Genomic DNA, 18,922 nt, shown 5'->3' with positions numbered 1-18,922 from the left:
GTGGTTTTCAATTTAATACAGGCTATCTGTGTTTCTAGTATTTTATCTCCATGACTACAACAGGCTCCTAGGTTCCCAAGTCAGCAGTGCCAGGCTGAGGCAAGGGAAGGGATGCTGGGGAAGTAAACTAGATGTGAGGGGAAGGACACAACTTGCCTGAAGCCCTAACATTTGTCAGGCCACTTGCTCCTGAATGAACATCTCAGGACAAACATGCAAAACCAGTCTCAACCGGACTTTTTGGACAACGGTAATTGAACTAAGCCCTTACTCAAAACCTAAAGTCCAGATTCACAATATTATATATTGTGAAGTTTTAATAAGGTTTGACCTTATTCAACTCAACTCCGGTAAGACCAAGTCTACACAAGCTGAGGCTAATGGCCCCATTGGTTTGCTTCTGGCAAATGGCTTCATTAGCACCTCATTAACACCCACTGTTACCAAGCCTTTGGGGAGGCTGCTGCAAAGCAAGCAGCAGCTACCAATGTTAATGAAATATTTTAGAAGGCTAATATCTCAGCAAACTCCCCTTGTCTCTCTGCTCATGTATGGGGCCAGTGCCCTAGAAGGCAGTTAAACTGGCAATCTGGTGTCCATTCGGGAATTTCATGTGAATTTAGCAGCACTAGTTACAACAGTGGAGGCACATGGCCATTGCTTTATGAAAGCAGAGTCTCTTCTCTAGATTATACCCATTCATAGCCCTAAAATAAATGATATTAACAAGCATGTATATGTGAAAATGAAACGGGTACCACTAATCTTTGAGTAACTCAGAGCTGTCAGGGCCCACATCACAGCTAACAAGCGCCCCCTGGACTTGCTCCTCCTCTTCACCATTGCAACTTGATTGTTCGCCTATCTCTCACTCTGACCCAGACAATGGTGGTGTAGATGTCACTGCCTATTGGCTCACTGCTTGTCAAGCAAGCAAACAGTAGCCATCATAAGAGGATGGGGACCAATAGCAACTGGTAACAATAGTGGTGAGAAGGTAGACTCTCTGAGGGCAGGTAGACTCACCCGTTGATGGTACCTTGCCCAAAGGCCATCACAAACCTGGATCCGCCTCTGGTGGGTAGGTCATAATACAGGCATTCATGGCCCTGCATGGGGATGACAGAGGAAGGGATGGCAAGTCTGCTAACACCACACACACACACACACTGCTCTCATGGCAAAGGCTGGAGCAGCCCTTTAGGTATTGTGTGAACAAACTCCATCTCCCACCCCCACACACACACTTAAGGATCAGCCTTTTCACAAGCATCAATCCCCCTGGTGGAACACAAGCATGTACCTTTTGGTTACAATATTTTATAAATCAGCAAGCAAGGGCTAAATGTTTGCCAAGGCTAGCCATGGAAAAGCCAAGGAAACAGTTCCCAGTGCCAAGGCTCAATCCTGAAACATGAGAAGATAATTAATAGGGGAGGGTTCTGAGCATTTAATAAAGTTCACTTCCTTTGCAAGTGAATAGCCATTACCCCACCCCCTACTGGGATTAGGTGGGGGACGACGTTCTAGTGCCTCTCCTTATGTTAACCACTGCTTGTAATAACCCAAGAGCTCTGTTCAATGTATATGTATGCATTATAATAAGAGCCGTCACTTTAGTTCTCAGTTTCTCTTGTTTCCCATTGTAAGTTCCCCACAGTAAAGCCCATTCACGGCAATGGAAAGGGGATCCTTCCTTGGAATTTAAAAGGTGTTTTTAGACCTACATTCCTGTGAAGTTTGATTCAACCCAAGCAAATAGCTACTGCTACTGTTGAATTGTGGACATGGACATGCACAAGAATGAAGAATTTTCAGAGATGAAAACTAAGGCTTAGTGGTATGGCCTTTTCAGGGATGGCTCCACAATTTTAGAATTCTCTCCTGTTACAAAAATGCCACTTCCACTTTGAGTTGGATCTGAGCCTTTCCCTACTGGTAGGCCACCTTTTCATAAGGCTTCCCCAGAAAAGCAGTATGACAGGCTGCATCTTCTGACAAACCGTAGGTGAGGGTGTTCTAAGCTCTACAGACAAGGAACCCTCCTTTCAGCCCACCTCTGGAAAAAAAATAGAATACCAAATCTTAAGCTATCCTTGAAATGCAAGGGATAGGTTAAATACCATGCATTTTAGCACATTAGGAAGATTTTAGCAAGAAATTCCACCAAAGACACACCTTTTAAAAATCAGTGAAGCAAAATGTAAAAATACGTAAAGAACGTGTACTTGAGAAAACAGGGCAGGGAGAGGCAACGAATCACACACAAGAGACCAGTAAAATCCAGTCTCTTGTAGATTATAGTTTGAACCTCTGGCAAGAACAGCTCCATCTCTGATGCAGGTGATCTAGGTAGTTAATCAGAAATTTATTTCAAAGGTGGTCCATCTTTTTTAATGGTTCTGTACTAACATTACAAAAGAGCTAGCTAGTTTAGACTAGTTAGCCTATTGTAAAAAACAAAGGTTGGGGAGATAAAACTGGGAAAATACATTGAAAATAAAAATAAGGACAATTGTCTATTCAGGAGTTCTCTGCAGGGGTTCAGAGCCCCAGACGCTCTAGGTGGCACTGTTGGTATATAGGAAAATAGGTTTTTGTCACACACTTGGATGGCCCTTTTGAGGGACTGTGAAAACTTTCTTTTTAGAGATGTTTTGTAGGTGACTAGGAGCTGACTTTTAAACTGTCTTGTTTATGCTTTATTGTGAACTTCTTAATTTTTTTAATTGTTTTGTTCATTTCGACTGTTACGTTGTATCCACTTTGATATCAATAAATAAAATTCAATGATTTCACAGCAGCAGATTTAGCCTTGAGTATAGTGAACTGTACATTATGTTTTATTCATGCAAATATAGTCTTAGTCGTTCCCTTTCTCAGAAGTTACATAGAAGTGAGCTCTGGGGGACAAATTGGGTATATAATCCCATTGAATGCTTTTATATCGCTTTGTCAATGCACAAAGAGCCAGCACTGAGAAGAGCCAATTCTGTTGCTGAAGCATATTACATGAAGAATTCTTTTCATCCAATATTTATTTGTTTCAGCCGTCTTCCAATAGGAGCTGCAAGTTTTTAATTGTGCTTGGTTCTGCCTTCATACTCTGTTAAGTAAGCTGAAGACTTGCCTACATCCATGGAAGCTTCTGCAAATACCTGCATTGTTTGCAAATGCTTTTTTCTGATGCATTACAACTAAAGCCATCTGTTCAGTTAGTGGATTGTATCCCTTTAAAAAAAAGCAAAAACCCGCACACAAACACACACTTCCTATAGGTTTGTGAGGGAAACTAGGCTCTCGTGAAGGAGAAGATGAGATGGCTTCAGATGCCAGTCTAGCAGTCATAGTAGTGCATACCCCTACATATACTCTGAGGGCTCTATCACACCAGCATTTTATCACACTCTCGTCATGCCTGGTTTGAGGTTTTGCAGCACAGCACTCAGATGACATCATGCCTGTCCTGCAGACAAACTATCTCTCCCCCTCCCTTTTTCGTGTTTCTCTAGAGTGGGGAAAGTCTGGATTATTTCCCCCAGATGGAATTAAAGTGCCCTGCAGTCCCCGTGTAGTGCCGTCTCGCTATTTCCTTTGTTGGGGGAATGTGCTTTGAAGGGGAGCTTGCAGATGAAAGAGGAGGGCAGGTCGGTTCTCCTCCACGCCCCTGTGCTAAACCGGTCTAACATACTTTTGCTGCTCCAACCCCACCCTCCTTGCCCGCAGCTCCCTCATTTTAAAGATAAAGAGATGAAACTTGGGACCATGACAGCTCTTAAGTAGGGCTTTAGGCATGCCAAGTTTGAATCAGATTGGTTCATCGCTTGATTTTTTAGGAATTAATTTCTCTCCCCCAATCATTCCTTCCCATTAACACACATGTCTCTGATTCTGCGCAAGGGTGCATTAAGGCAGAATCGGAGTGTGTGTGTGTCTGTGTGTGTGTTCAATGGAGCTCATTTATTGCCGGAGCTTGATTCCCTTACTCAAGACTAAATCCCATTGATTTCAACTGCATTTCCAGTTGAATAATCCAAGTTATACTAAAATCCAATGCATGCTTACCTTTGAGTAAACTCTGTTGAACAGAGAGAGACTTACTTCTGAGTACTGACTTTTAATAGAATCATAGAATAGTAGAGTTGGAAGGGGCCTATAAGGCCATTGAGTCCAACTCCCTGCTCGATGCAGGAATCCACCCTAAAGCATGCCTGACAGATGGTCACCACACTGAAAAAATGATATTGTAGTGTTGGAGGAAGTAAAATAAGGAAGGGAATGGAGCAACTATCCTGTAAGGAAACGTTACACTGTTTGGGGCATTTTGGCTTAGAAAAAAAGACGAGTCTGGGGTTACGTGATAAGAGGTGAACGTGATATGGAGAAAGTGAATAGGGAGAAGTTTTTCTCCCTCTCTCATAATACCAGAACTTGGGGTCATCCCATGAAGCTGAATGGTGAGAGATTCAGAGTAGATAATAGGGAGTGCTACTTCACATAGTGCATTGTTACTTCACTTCCACAAGATGTAGTGATAGCCACCAATTTGAACAGCTTTAAAAGGGGATTAGACAATTTCATGGAGAAGAAGGCTATCAGTGGCCAGTAGCCATGATGGCTATATGCTACTTCTAATTTGAGAGGGTTAGTGTGGTCACTCTGAAGCTTTTTTTAAAAGTCTAAAACAGCAAACTAGAAAGAAGTGTTCTGCAACGCTATGAAACGGAGGTAAAAAACGCGGAGACAAACCAGCGGAAAAAATAGGTTGTGATGGAGCTTTGAGTTGTCAGAAGAGAAACAGTTGCACAAGAACCTACTCTGGAACGATCTGTCTTTTCTAGAATAACCCAACTCCATAGAGACATGTACTTCTAAGGGAGTACTAGAAAAAATAGATGACTAGCCACAAATTCAATGTAAAAATATGAACTAACTTCTCGCTAGACTAAAACAAAGTCCATTGCAGTGAATATATGACTTGAAGTGGGGTGAAGAGGAAATCAAAATCTCTTTTGTCAAAAAATTAAAATCACTTTCAGGCATTTTGAAAGCAGTAGAAGTGAATGTGTGAGTGCTGTAGTGCCTTCTTGTGCATTTTTCTTTTGCCTTGAAGTCGTGGAGGGCGACATTCTCAAGAGGAGTGTCTCCTGTATGTATGGAGGCTGTCCACGCATTTGAGAACACTGGAAAATCAGGGTTCTCAATTGCATGGAAGCTCACCATCCACGAGCACAGGGTGATGTAAATGCAGGAGGAGGGAGTGCTCCGTCTCCTCACGTGTTAACTTCTACCACTTTCAGAATGTCCGAAAAGGGCTTTTGTCACCGAAGGAATTCTTTTCCTCTCCAGGCTGAAGTGTGGTGTCTTGAAAAGCTCCTGCCCATTCCCATCATGGACTCCTGAAATTGAACTAGTTTTAATAGGTCCTGTTATACAGTAGATGATCAGGGGTCTGGAAACAAAGCCCTGTGAAGAGAAACTGAAAGAACTGGGCATGTTTAGCCTAGAGAGAGAAGATTGAGGGGAGACGTGATAGCACTCTTCAAATACTTGAAAGGTTGTCACACAGAGGAGGGCCAGGATCTCTTCTCGATCCTCCCAGAGTGCAGGACACGGAATAATGGGTGCAAGTTAAAGGAAGCCAGATTCCAGCTGGACATCAGGAAAAACTTCCTGACTGTTAGAGCAGTACGGACAGTGGAACTAGTTACCTTGGGAGGTTGTGGGCTCTCCCACACTGGAGGCATTCAAGAGGCAGCTGGACAACTATCTGTCAAGTATGCTGTAGGTGGATTCCTGCACTGAGCAGGGGGTTGGACTCGATGGCCTTTTAGGCCCCTTTCAACACTACTATTCTATGATTCTACTACAGGCTGAATCTGGACCTTTGACAACTACTGCATTGTTCCCTCCTGTCCCTCTAGTTTCCAGCCTGCTATCTCCCATGCTTCCTGAAACAGTTTTTTTGTTGGGGGGGGAGGGGCTGTATGAACAGGTCACACCCTGATCTGTCCCTTCCATCCCCTTCTGGAAGGGGGATGGGAAAGGAGACTAAGATGAGACACATCAGGAAGATGGATGTCTCTCCTCTTGCTGGCACTGTTTGATCTCCTTGCCCCATTTTACTAGAAGCATGTTGGCAGGGCTTGGCCTCTACCCTTCACCCCCATGCAAACTGGCTGGCCACCAGGATATGTACTTGCCAGCCAAAATCTTAGATGTTTCTGAGTGCTTCATTCAGAAGGAGACTGAGCCAGGTCACATGGTTGAGTGAATTGTATTCCAGGCCTGTGTTCTATAACATTCTCTTTGGTAATGCTATCATCAGAAGACTTGTTTTCCTGATTCTATAATTATTCTTAGGAATGCACTCCCACCCACTTTCTTCTCCCACTCTGCCAAACCGGCTTTTGTAACAATTGGACCAAGAGCAAGAAGCTAGTAGCAGTGGGGGAAGAAGTGGATGCACTGTGTCACTTCATACTTGATTTCTGGCAAACAGGAGGGAGTAAGGGGAACTATGAACATACAGAATTGTTCCTCCTAGTTTACATTTTTTTTCTTTTTGATGTAATACTCTTTTTTCCTGAGGATTTATCTAAAGAAGCTATACATTGAAAAGGTCTAAAATCGCTATTGATGAGTGTAGGCAACCTGGTGCCCTCCAGATGTTTTTGACTCAAACTCTCATAAGCCCCAGCAAGGATTGTGGGAGTTCTCCAAAACATCTGGAGGGCACCAAGTTGCCTACTCCTGCTATAGAGTATTTTACTGGTGGCTAGGCAGCTAGATTACTGCTATACTCTATTGCAGCAGTGGGCAACTTGTGGCCTTCCAGATGTTTTGCCCATTAACTCCCAGCAGCCCTAACCAGCACAACCAATGGTGTGGAATTATGCAAAAATATCTGGAGGGCCACAAATTGCCTGACGCTGCTCTGTTGCTAGAGAAATTGCATCCTGAAGTCCTAAGGAGAAGGTTTTCAGTACTGCAGACACCTCTGATTGCTTTCTTTTATGTCTGCGAGATGTTGCATTGTGCCAATAGCCTTTTTTAAGGCTTGCCAGCCTACGCTGCAGGTAGCAAGCAACAGCTCTAGTATTTAGATGAGTTCTGCTGCCTGGGCAGGAGGATGTGCACCACAAAAGATACCCTCTTTCTTCCTAAAGCCCACACAGTTCATTCCCCAGTTAAGTGCTGAAAAGAGAGCACAGGATGCCCTGCCAAGAGATTGTGTCTACTAAGCCAAAGAATTTAATAATCTAAGACAAGACAAGGAAGGAAATAAATTACATATTCCCATTTTAAGGAAAGGAAACAGAGGCTTGTGCAACTCAGGATAGGGACTTCCCTATTGATATATGTTACCTCTGTTGGAGGCATTCCATTCCAAACTCAGTCTTTTACCCACATTACCAACCTTTGCCTGATTGTTATGGGTTTGTGTGTGTGGTGGTAGTGATGGGGGTAACTTTTGAGCAGTTCAGCACATATAAGAAAAATTGTGCACATTGACCTAGAAATGTTGGGTCACCCCACTGTAACACTTTAAAAAAAATTAAGATTACTAGGGTCAACGTACTTTACCCAGTGAAAATGTTACACAGTTTTGGAAAGCACATGTAATTGTCGAAAGCTATGTTCTTATACCCCAGTTTCATTGTAGTACCATGGCATGACATATTGTGGAACAATGGCAGCCCTCTAGATTCTTGGGGCTAACAGGAATAGCATCTCAGGTTTCCATATACTGCCTCTGTTTAAACACTGACCCTGTGTTCCATGTTAAAAAAAAGTGCTTCTCTAAACTCCAACCCACATCTGACAATAATCAGCCCCATATTTGTTACAATAACAAGTCTCATTTGAACACTGCTTCCAATCATGGAGTGGGAAGGTGGGAGGGTTTATTTAATGCTGGTGACTTCATCTGGAGTGATGTCACTGTTAAGGAAAAACACTGAACTCCCATGAAACAGTTCAACTTTGTATTCCTTGTCCTTGTAAATCTTTGGATTTAAAGAGACAAAGGATCCTACCCAGTTCATTTAATCCTGTACGGTTGTCCATAGAGCCAGGGACCATTCAGTCATAAGCAGACTTCGAAAGCATCAAAGCACTGTGCAGATGTGTGTTTAAAGAATACCCACTGATCTGTGAGAGGAATAATTTGGCCAGTGCCCTTCCCATAATAGAATAAGGCTATCTGATATTAGGCCAACATACCCTGCAGCAGCACCTTATCCATATTCCACACAAATTACAGAACAATGCCCTTAGTAAGGCAATGGGGTTGGCTCAGCAGTGGCTGATACTGATTTTAACCGTATTTAACGACACACTAAGTCACGGTAGTTAAGCACTTTGAGCTAAACATTATGGCTTAGCGTGTCATGTGAACCATAACTTAGCGTGTCATATGAACCATTCCTAACCATGGAGGCTACATAACCACAGCTTAACACACTCACTAAACATTTGCTGCAAAACCATGGTTTAGTGTGTTGTCTGAACAGGCCCACTGTGGGCTCAGCATCAACATGGCTTACCATTCCCTTTATATTAACTGTATGGGTGGCAAGGGGCATGAAGTGTATAGGAGAATGGAGCAGAGTGCAGATTTGCAATTCACCATTTTGAAGCCATGGAGGTTGAATGTGGAAAGGGTGGTGGTGGCCGCCAGTGGAGCAGGTGACTTGGATAACACAATAGGAAAGTAGGAAAATGTCATGCACCGTCAGGCTATTGGTCCATCCAGCTCATGCAGCAAGTCAGAATATTAGTCCATATGTACTGACAGGTGGTAGCTCTTAGGAAAGGGTCTTTCCCTATTCTACATGGGTTTTCTCTCCATCATTTGCCATTCAGCACCTGGCATACTGCCTTTGAAAATGGAGGTTTTATTCAGATCTATCAGCACTTATTAGCCATGGTCACTATCTTCCATGAATTCTTCTCGTCCCCCTGTAAAGACATTTCAGAGACAAACTATACTCTATATTTAAATGCATTTTTGCTTTTGTATGTATTCTTAAAATAGCAGTCGTGGTGGCCCCCAATCTGGATTGGGCCACAGTTCAAGTGGAGGGGAGTTGACCCTTTCCCCCCACTCTGTGGTCCTGATTAAAATTGCCCCAAGAAGTAAGTTACTTTTGGCACCAAGGTTGTTCACTGGCTTAGCATGTGTCCTGACCAGCATTGTTGCTTCATTTCAGCTCATCTAAATTATGCCTTCATGGCCCTGGAACAAATATGTGCATGTTTCTTGTACACACGATTGGTGTTGAAGTTGAGGGAAGAAAAAAAATGACCAGGTGTGAGCCAGTTCTAGCTGAATGAGCACACAAACGTAGTGGTGCAAATTAGGTGAAACTAGAATGGAAGAGTAGCCAGAAATAGGGGGAGCTTCCAGATGAGACTTTGGGCCAATCTACACCAAGCAGGATATAACACTTTTTAAATGGTATGAAAACGGTATATGTAATGTGTCCTGGGCCTGAACAGTTGTCATAACCATTATGAACCGTTATAAGCGGTTGTGTAGATCCTGCCCTTCATTATGGGCTTCCTCCTTTTCTACATGAGGAATTAATTGTGCACTTGTCATTCCCTACTCACAGTTGTTGAAACAGCATTGTGAACCTCCAGTTTTGCTTCTTAGTCTAAAGACCTCTTTCACGCTTTTTTTTTTCTTTTGGAGCAGGGAAAGTGCAGTATTTAAAAGTGAAAGAAAACACTCTTTTTATTTGTGTGTTTGCTGTATTCCACTATACTACAGTGCCACCTAGAGCTTATGTAATGAAAAAGCAGGAAGGAAACGCACTCTATGTAGCACTCAGTTCTCAATTCTGTGACAAAACCGAAAGTAGATACAGTGGATTAACAGCCTTGTCTAGAAATGCCTGATGACATCTTCCATTTGTAGCCCTCCTAGGCTTTCCCACCACTTCTTACAAAAAGAAACACAGGGAAGGAGACTGAATAGTTGCACAATGACTTCTGATTAGTTGTGCTAACTGCCCTTGGTCTGAAAGCACCTGGATACAGCATGGGACTTCTGCCCAGAACAATTGTTTAGCATTTTATCTAGGGAAGAAGCAAGAGAATTTCATACAGTTAGAAAACCTGTGATGCAGTACAGTCTGCAAAGCCACCCCCTTGCACTGCAATAGGTTGTTCAGAAATCTACCAATCTGGATGTATCGATACAGGCTAGTACACTATCCACTATACTACACTTCCTCCTGCTTTCTATCAGTGCTTTGGAACTAAGGTGAAGAACATGCAGCAAATGAGGTAGCTGGACTGCACAGCATTCTAAAACTTCGTATTACCATACAGATGCATTATCCTGTCAAAACAAAACACCACCAGAGCAGTTTCTCTTGCCCCTGCCGGCTGCCGTTTGTAGCCATTTGGAACTGCAGTCGGGGTTGGAGGGGGGAAATGGGATGTTGTCTCTTTAAGCAGCTGAGCAAACCATATGCCAGTAGCGTAGCCCTTGAGTTAAACTGCATGTCTGTGTGCTGAGTAAGGAATGCGGTTGCATGCCTGACCCGTTAGCTATGACTGCTCCTTGGTGGATCAGCACGGCTGTTGCTCATGTGCTGAGCTCATTCAGGCTCGCTGGAGTTGGCGCTGCACATACACAAGGAGTGAAGAGAGGAGGGAAATAATCCTGCAGAAAAGGAGCTGGAATATTTCTGACCCATTACCTCGCCCCTTCCCTTTTTCATTTTTCCTAAAAGCTGGATTTGGGGGTGTCTCGAGCTCTCCCTTTCCCTGTTTTTGGAAAGAGGAGGCTCCCCCCCCTCCGCCAGCTGTTGTTTTGCCAGGGCAGGAGGTAGCTCTTGGAGAGACGCAACCCAGCTGCCTGGATGCCTTTGGATGTTATGATTGCTCCCCCTGAGGACCAGTTTTGGCCAGACATGCACAATGGGCAGATGAAGCTGAAAATCAGGGTGAGACGGATGAAGGACAGCAGGGACATGAGAGGTTGGTTCCCTGTATTTTTATTTTATTTTATTTTATTTTAGATGAGGATTTGCATGAGAAGTGAATGGAGAAAGGTAGTGATCATTTCTTTGTGGGGGCATGGGGGAGAATTTCCTTAGTCTGAACCATGTTCTGCCTTGGAGTGTGGTGGTGGGTTGACAGTTGATACCTTGCAGCCAGAGAACAACATCACCAGTTTAGGATTTTGGTAGTGGTCGTGGGGACCAAATACCCATCATTTCACTACCTTTGCAGCTCCCAGGCACAGGCATCAATCCTAAGTAAGCATACAGAAATCTCACTAGTGAGATTTATTTCTGAGCGAGGATGTTCCAGAGTAACCCCCACCCTCAAGAATAATCAGAAGATGTGCTGCTGTTTCAGAATCGCTTTACTGTTTGCTACAAGAATAAGGTGCAAGAAGATGGACATTTAGTGGTAATGGTTGTCTGAGTCCTCTAGGATTCTACATGTGCAGTGTTTTGGCATTCTTCTAGAAACCAAGGGTGCTGCCCCTTTGGTTTAGGAAGGCTGGAACTAAAAGAGCTTAATTTCACAGTAAGTGGGAATACCTTAAAGCCAGAGTGCAATGGGGAGCTTGGAGAAGAAAGGCAGATTCTTCCTTTCTTATGTAACCCACCACATGTTCACTTCTCCAGGGCAGAAGGGTAGGGAGGGGTGGAAATTTCCTGAGCACATCTCTGTGCATGAGAAAGCATCATACATTCACTGCTGCCTTCTTTAGAGGTCACTATCAAGAGGATGTGCAGATGGAGTGGAGGGAAGGGAAAGTGGAGAAAGAAAGTATCTCCTAGGAAAGGAATAGAAAAGAAGAGGTATTGATGAAACCATGAAAAAGCACTGTGCTGTCCCAACCTTCAGGCCCACTATGTTTGCTTTGTTTCTCATGATGACTGACTGCAGTTTCCCCTTGGGAATGATTCCTTTATCTAAAAAGCATCCAATAGTAGCTTATTGCATGCAGTGCTAGGTGAAAAGAAGAATGAAAAACAGCTTTAAACATTGGACTGATCTACTTTACCAAATGGTGGAACCAGGAAACTTTCCTATCACTCCTGCACTCTTTACAAAATGTGAATTGTCCTACAGTGCTTGGAAATCTCTTCTCTCTCTCTTTCTCTCTCTCTGTTTTGGTCATGAGATGCATAGCCCAGAGATGGTGTCATTAGTAATAAGTCATTTATGGATATGACACTTTTCTCTTTACTTAGAACCAGTAAAACTGGTCCTGGGGAGGCATGTTAACCAGAGGAAAATCTGGACCAGCAGCTCGGGAGTACTGAGTCTTCCAGATTCTTTCCCAGTGTTTTTAAAAACAGAATTAATTGGTTGCTTTCCTACGTACACAAGCTCTTTCATATCAAAGAAATATAACCGGATTGGCAAAGACTCAAAGATGAAACATGGCTAATTGAGGACAGTGAATTTGCAAGCTTTTCCCATTCTCCTTTATGGAATCTTCCTTCAAGTTGAGCATGCAACTCAAAACTGTCTGCCCAACAGATGTTATCTCAATAAAACCAAGAACTGGGTAAGCGTGCCTAGTGGTGAAAGATGACACAATAGTTTGACTGTTGGTTTTTGGACTGTAAGGAAATTTAAGTTTCCTGCTCTTACAGGTATATTTTGGATTAATTTGCGGGTAATACTTCTTGATCTGTCAAATGGAAATAATTGAGCTTCCTTTTTAATTAAATAAGTAGAGTGAAGAGACTAGGGCACAAGGTAGGATGATAATGGAGGAGAGGCACAAAGTCGATCTTAAAGTGCATCATCACACGGGGGGGAAATCGCATTTCCTTACTGTCGCTCCTCCGTCCGCACATTTGTCCCTCATTACTTCCTCTTTCGAAAGAGGATGTAAACAACGTTCATGTGGCCCATTCAGTGGGCCATTTTGATCACGCTGCTTCTCCTGTACAGAGCAGGAGATTGCGGCAACTTTTGTCTTTAAAAATAACAGGGTGTTTTTTGTGGCACGAATTAGGTTAGAAGGGGCGGGAAGCGCTCGGGAGGGTGAGGATGTCATGAGAGAGACCTGCGAAAATCCGTGAGTGCCCAATAACGAGTCTGCAATAAAACGCTCGTCTGATGGAGCTCCAAATCGCAGAATTGGGGGAAATAGAAATGGATCATCCCAGAGCTGAAGTGAGAATGAAGATATCTGACAATACCAAAAACAGTGCAAGGGCTTGAAAAAGGAGATCAGTTAATGCAGCACAGGAAGGCAGTGAGAGTCAATAATACAGCAGGTGGTTGTGAAGGGGAAACAGCTGCAAGGAGCTACTGAGCTTTTTACACTGCAGTAATAGCATTCAAATAGGAACTTGATGAGGTAAGATTCTAAAGCCACTTAAAATGAGGGATTGGGAGAGGCAGTTTCAGAAGAGACTAAGAGGAAGAGCCAGTTTCCCCCTTTTTTAGAATACAGGTTTAACTGCCTATAAAAAGCTCCGTGTTTGGCTCTGGCAAAGCAGCAAATGCAGCGAGGCTGCATCAGTAACGTGCTGAACATTTTGGCTGCTCTGACAATACGATAAAGGATATTATGTAGAATTGGCCATTGGCCAGCAATGGGTGAGCTAATTGAGCAGATATAAGGAGTGGAACAGTATTTGTTACTTGAGGAAGGAAGCCGGGCCTGACTTTTGCTAATACTATAAATTGGGGCCCAGAAGGTGTGGGTGGGGAGAGGAATGTTGCCAAGTGTCCCTGCCCGATGCATGGACTTCAGCATTTGCTATTTCTGGTCTGATGCATCCCAGCCATGCTTTTTGGTTCTGACTGAGTTACCCCTTATTTACCCTAATCTGGAGAGGCTGAGTACACTAAGAAATACAGTGTATTCACGTTCATTCTTCACCCTTGGTTTTTATGCTTTTTCTTGCTCAGAATAAATATCTGTGCAAGAAAAGAAAACACAGGTGTGAAGCAGCCCTTGAAGTGTTGCTGGTGCTTTCCTTTAACTTGTTCAGGTATGTAAGTGAGTAACCGTTCTCCTATGTAAAATCTAGCAGGGTTTTTGCATGTGAGCAAAGCATACAGCTCCTGCTGGAGAACTCTGCTTTTGTGAGAGAACAAAAGAACCACACTGGGGCGGTTGTCTCGCACTTAAGGGACTGGGTGGCAGACAGCAGACCTTTTAGCAAAAAGGAAGTATGGTTTTGAAAGCCAAGGAATTCACTAAGGCAGGACTGGGTAAGATTTTCAAGGGCTGCAATTACATCATTGGTTAGGCTTGTAATGAAACATATAGAAGCCTCTCTTATGCATAAATAACCTCCATAGATGCTAGAGGGGATGTCAAGACAGAAATGCCCCCCCCCCCCCAAGATTTACAGCAGAGGCCACAGGGTGTTCTCATACTGAGCACAGTTCTCCTTATGTAACCTATCTGTTCCTCTGGCTTCTTTCCTTGTTCATACATTTCATGAAGCATAAGTCTATCAATGGATATTAGTCATTATGGCTTTGTATTACCTACATATCAGAGGCATTATCCCTGTTTCTGGGCTTCCCATAGGCATCTGGTTGGCCACTGTAGGGACAGAATGATGGACTAGACAGACCTTTAGTCTGATCCAGCACTGAATTAACTGTTACAGAATAAGAGGGGGGAAATAAGTGAAGACCCCTCCCCCCAGCCCCAGTTTGGTAATAGTACATTTGACATATGGGAGGAGTGAAAGGGAGATATATGGGTGTTGCTTTTTAAAGGTATATTCTCTACATTTCATTGAATATCTCAACCAGCCACTTTTCCCTGATGTCTTTGGAAAATTTGCCTGTGTAAAGATAAGTGCCTCAGTTCATCAAGAAACTAAAAAAAAATGCTATTAATTATAGGGACAAGAAAGGTTTATTCATGTGTTTAACAGCCTGAGCTGCAGCTTTTTGTCCTTCTCAATCTTTTAGATTATTTCTACAGCTTATAACATCCAAGGGTTTAACTCATAATAAGATCCTTTAAGACCAAGAAGTACTATTTCTTCATTATAGATGAGCAATGAAGGACCCAGAGATACTAACATCACATACACAAGATTATACTCACCCTTGTACTCTGCTTCTGTGAATCTTAAAGAAGTAGCACTCTGATTTCATACTCAAGAGCCATTAAAGTGAATTGCAATCTCACCTCATCCATAGTCTTCCACTGAAAACCCAGGAAGGGGGGCCCACATTTTTTCACAAACTTTACTGTGAGTATAGCGGGGAGGTTAAAGGACATTACAGGCTAGTGTCACTGAACTGAGGGCATGTTTACACCATAGGGTGTAGAGGGAGAGAGGGGGGAGGATCGCGGACTTACCTGCTTCTGCGACACACACACACTCAGCGTCTTGATGGCTGTGCGACATCCCATAAGAAAGGACATCGTGGACAACTTTTTTTTTCTGCAACAGGAGAAGGAGTGTAATTGCCCTCCTCTGGAAAAGTAAGTTCCAAAAATACCAAAACTAAAAAACCAAAGCCTCTCCCTGCCCCCATGCAGCTCCATGCCCATTTTAAGAGCCTTGCTACTCACGAGGAGGAAGGGACAACCTGGGAGCAGCAGCCACATGGCCCGTGCTCCTCAGGATGGTTCCGGGACCACAGAGAAATTGGGTATTCCGCTGTCCCAGATATCTCAGGGAAAGTCCTGGGTTGCCCCCAGGATTCCCTGTGCATCATTTGGACACACAGGGACGATCCAGGGACAACCCTGTGATATAGGACTGGTGTAGACATGCCCTGAGTTAAGTGATCTTAAGTAGGCACCCGTTGTTGTTCTGTCTGCCTGTGGCTGAAAGGGAGGGTTGATCTTGGGTAAGTAGTTTTGTCTCAGTGTAAAGGCAGGTTCTCAATGTAAAAGCAGTTTTGTCGCTTCTGTGCCCACACATTTGTCTCTCATTACTTCCTCTTTTGAAAGAGGAAGTAAACAACTTGCACTTGGCCCATTCTGTGGGCCATTTTGATCCTGCTGCTTCTCCTGCACACAGCAGGAGATGGCGGAAACTTCCATCTTTAAAATAAGTCGGACTTACTGTGCTGTGTTTTGTGGCACAAAGAAGGCTAGAAGGAGTGGGAAGCTCGTGGGAGGCAGACGATGTTGTGAGAAGGACCCGCGAAAATCCGTGTGTGCCGAGTAATGAGAACTCTTGAAGAACTTTCACCAGGGCACCCAACAGACTGAAGGTCCATTGCTGATGCTGTCAAGCAAATGAAGAATAGATATTAGCACTAAAATGGAAGTATTCGAGTGGAACCAGCAGTGAATGTTGTTTTCATGTTCATAAAAAGATGTAACTGTGGTGCCAGCAAATCTGGGAGAAAACTGCTGCAGGATGGAGAGAAATTGCTTATTAAACTGCAGGGGTCATAAGGTGGTGCAAATGTGTGTGATGCAGTTGCACATACTTCTTCCATAAGCATCTTTTTTGAGAGGGTAGTCAATTGCAGGAGTTGTCAAGAATTACATATCAACATATGGCGCCTCAGGATGACAGCTCTGATATGGCTTTCTGTCAGGTGTAGCAGGGATGTAGGGTAGGGTGAAATCTTATTTTAGGGTAGCTGCCCTTTAATAATAATAATAATAATAATAATAATAATAATAATAATAATTTCTTTGGATCCCTTTGGATCGAGGCATTGATAGTTCTAAATTTAGATCTAGTAACTGATAGATCTAAATTTTCTCACCCAGATTTGCCTAGCAGGTGACTTCAGCCTCCATGGAGAGGGAGATCCCCATATATTTAAAGCAGACATTAAGAAAGATATTATACCACCATCTACAATTAAACAAATAAAGGCGCCAGTGTTATTTTAGATGGCATCCTCTCAATATTGATTAGAATTTGCCGACCAAGAAAAACTAAGTTGAATTATTTGTGATCTAGCTAGACCAAAGCCAAACCGTCACAGTTCCTGCCTGCTGAAGGAGATGCTTCTCTTCACACCACTCAATTTGATCCATGGTAGGCAGCTGGCTCATTGCAAGGCATAGATGAAAATTCAATGGATTTTTCACCTAAAGAAGTGTTAAAATGCTTGTGTATCACAACAAAAACAAAGGCTGCACCTGTTCCCTCCACTGACACCACTGAGATGTGGCAAGAAACAGAAGGAAAGGTTGGGAGATGTATTGTTCTCTATGATAATGGCCTGAGAAGTTGCAGCTTCACTCAGAGTTCCATACAGATGCTGGCATGGTAATTGCACTAATGACTGTGCAAGCATTTTTTCTGGATCCTGCTACTTGGTGCAGGAGTGACGTACAATTGTTCCATGCACAATGCAGATTGCAAGGGTGGGTTGTAAATCAGTGCATAATGGTGTTACAATAATCCATAGCTTTGTGCCTGTGTAAAAACAGCTTGAAGGAACTGGTGAACAACCACTGGAGTTATATTTGATGCTATGATTGCTGGACATTGTGTATTCCTGTATTTTTAAGAGATACTATTTGTTTATTATTCAACAGATCGTGTGTGTGTGTGTGTGTGTGTTTGTATGTCTGCATGTGCAGAAAAGTGTCAATAGGGACTAATAGGGGTAAAAATCACCCTTCTCCAAAGTGAGAGATCCTGCTATTCGGAAGAGGTGAAATAAACAAGGGTAAACTGATGAAAACTGCAGCTTCTCCTGGCAACACCAGAAACCAGATGCCACAGATAGTGGCAACCGAGAGATCAATAGCAGGTGATCTGGACCAATTCTGGATGGACTGGCAAAGTAAAAGAGGAATTATAGCTGTTAAATGGAGAGGGATAAAGCCTAGAAAAAAGTAGGGGGAAATCAACAATTTAAAAATAAACAGATCAGATATTTTAAATTAAATTAATACATGTGAGAGCAGGATCAGAGGAGGAGGGAGTCTAACACGAAACATATTTAAATCTGTTGTTTAAGTTGGCCTTTTTTCTTGGTGACTTAATTCAGGATTTAAATCAGTTGGCCTTTTCTTCTTAGTGGCTTAATTAATTTATGATTTAAATCAGTCCACCTTACAAGAAAAATGAAGTTTAAATATCCAATCCCTGCTCAGGGTTGTTATTCATCAAGCATGAACCTATGATCTGTTTAACTCTCAGATGACCTACTCTCGCCAGATTCAGATGACATGACAACCTCTGAGTGAGGGTTGGATATGCAAAATGACAGTGGTATACACCCCACATGTACAGTAGCCTCATCATAGGTTAAATAACCCATAGTGGGCGCTCATGTCATGTAAAACGGCCCAGCACAAGAGAGAGAAAATTCAGGAGGGATGAGGGTTATTTGCAGCCTTAGAAAACAAAGGAAGATATTCAGTCTTAGAAGGGAAAGTTAGCATACAAAGAAAAAGTAACTAGAGGAGCATGAGCAAGACCAGATGAAGAAACACAAGAAGTTGAAGAAAGAAGCATACTTGTGGACATAGGAGCAACTATTGAATTGCAGATAGATTCCATCAAAATAGGAGACAAAAGCATTGAGAATGGGAAGATGGAGGAGCAGAAGATGAAAGCTGGGAATTAACAATAGGGGGGGGAAGTGTCATATATGAGACAATGATGAACAAAAAATAGAGGTGGAAAGATGAAAAATAAACTTGTTTTGAGGATGAAAGAGCCAGCGAAAGCAAATTAAGAACATAATAGTGTATGAAGTCATGTTGGGAGTGGGGTTTGCATCAAAATACTTGCACATGACCATTACTAACAAAGGAAAGGGGAGATCTGGGGACAAAGAAACTGACAGACAGGTAGCAGGAAAGTGAGACAAAAGAATCAGCACTAGGAAAAAAGTAAACACAGCAAAATCAAGAGTATGTGAAACAGAAGCCAAGCATAGAAGGGGTGATAAGAAGAAAAAGAATCCAAATCAACAGAAAAATAATGTGTGTGTGTGGGGGGGGACAATACAGGGGAGGAGT

At 43.0% G+C, this 18,922-nt stretch overlaps 2 protein-coding genes across 3 annotated transcripts in view; both read left to right on the top strand.

Moving 5' to 3' along the window:
• Positions 1–3,945, top strand: part of IGF2 (insulin like growth factor 2) — a 960,921-nt gene extending 956,976 nt beyond the window's left edge. The window contains exon 5 of the transcript XR_010025053.1: positions 3,924–3,945. The gene's annotated coding sequence lies outside the window, so the exon portion shown is untranslated. The remainder of the gene's footprint in view (positions 1–3,923) is intronic.
• The window catches only part of DUSP8 (dual specificity phosphatase 8), a 102,384-nt gene that overhangs the window by 66,930 nt on the left and 16,532 nt on the right, over positions 1–18,922 (top strand). The window contains exon 1 of one of the 2 annotated variants that reach the window (XM_063117129.1): positions 10,448–10,995. The exons of the other annotated variant lie outside the window; for it this stretch is intronic. Within the exon in view, the coding sequence (XP_062973199.1) occupies positions 10,878–10,995 (118 nt within the window). The 5' untranslated portion in view covers positions 10,448–10,877. Of the gene's footprint in view, positions 1–10,447; positions 10,996–18,922 lie in introns of those variants that run through there. 2 annotated transcript variants of the gene reach the window in all.

Source organism: Elgaria multicarinata, chromosome 2, assembly GCF_023053635.1.
Source record: "Elgaria multicarinata webbii isolate HBS135686 ecotype San Diego chromosome 2, rElgMul1.1.pri, whole genome shotgun sequence".
Classification (NCBI taxonomy): domain Eukaryota; kingdom Metazoa; phylum Chordata; class Lepidosauria; order Squamata; family Anguidae; genus Elgaria; species Elgaria multicarinata.
The sequence above is the reverse complement of the archived record's forward strand: the minus strand, read 5'-3'. Positions and strand labels throughout refer to the sequence as shown.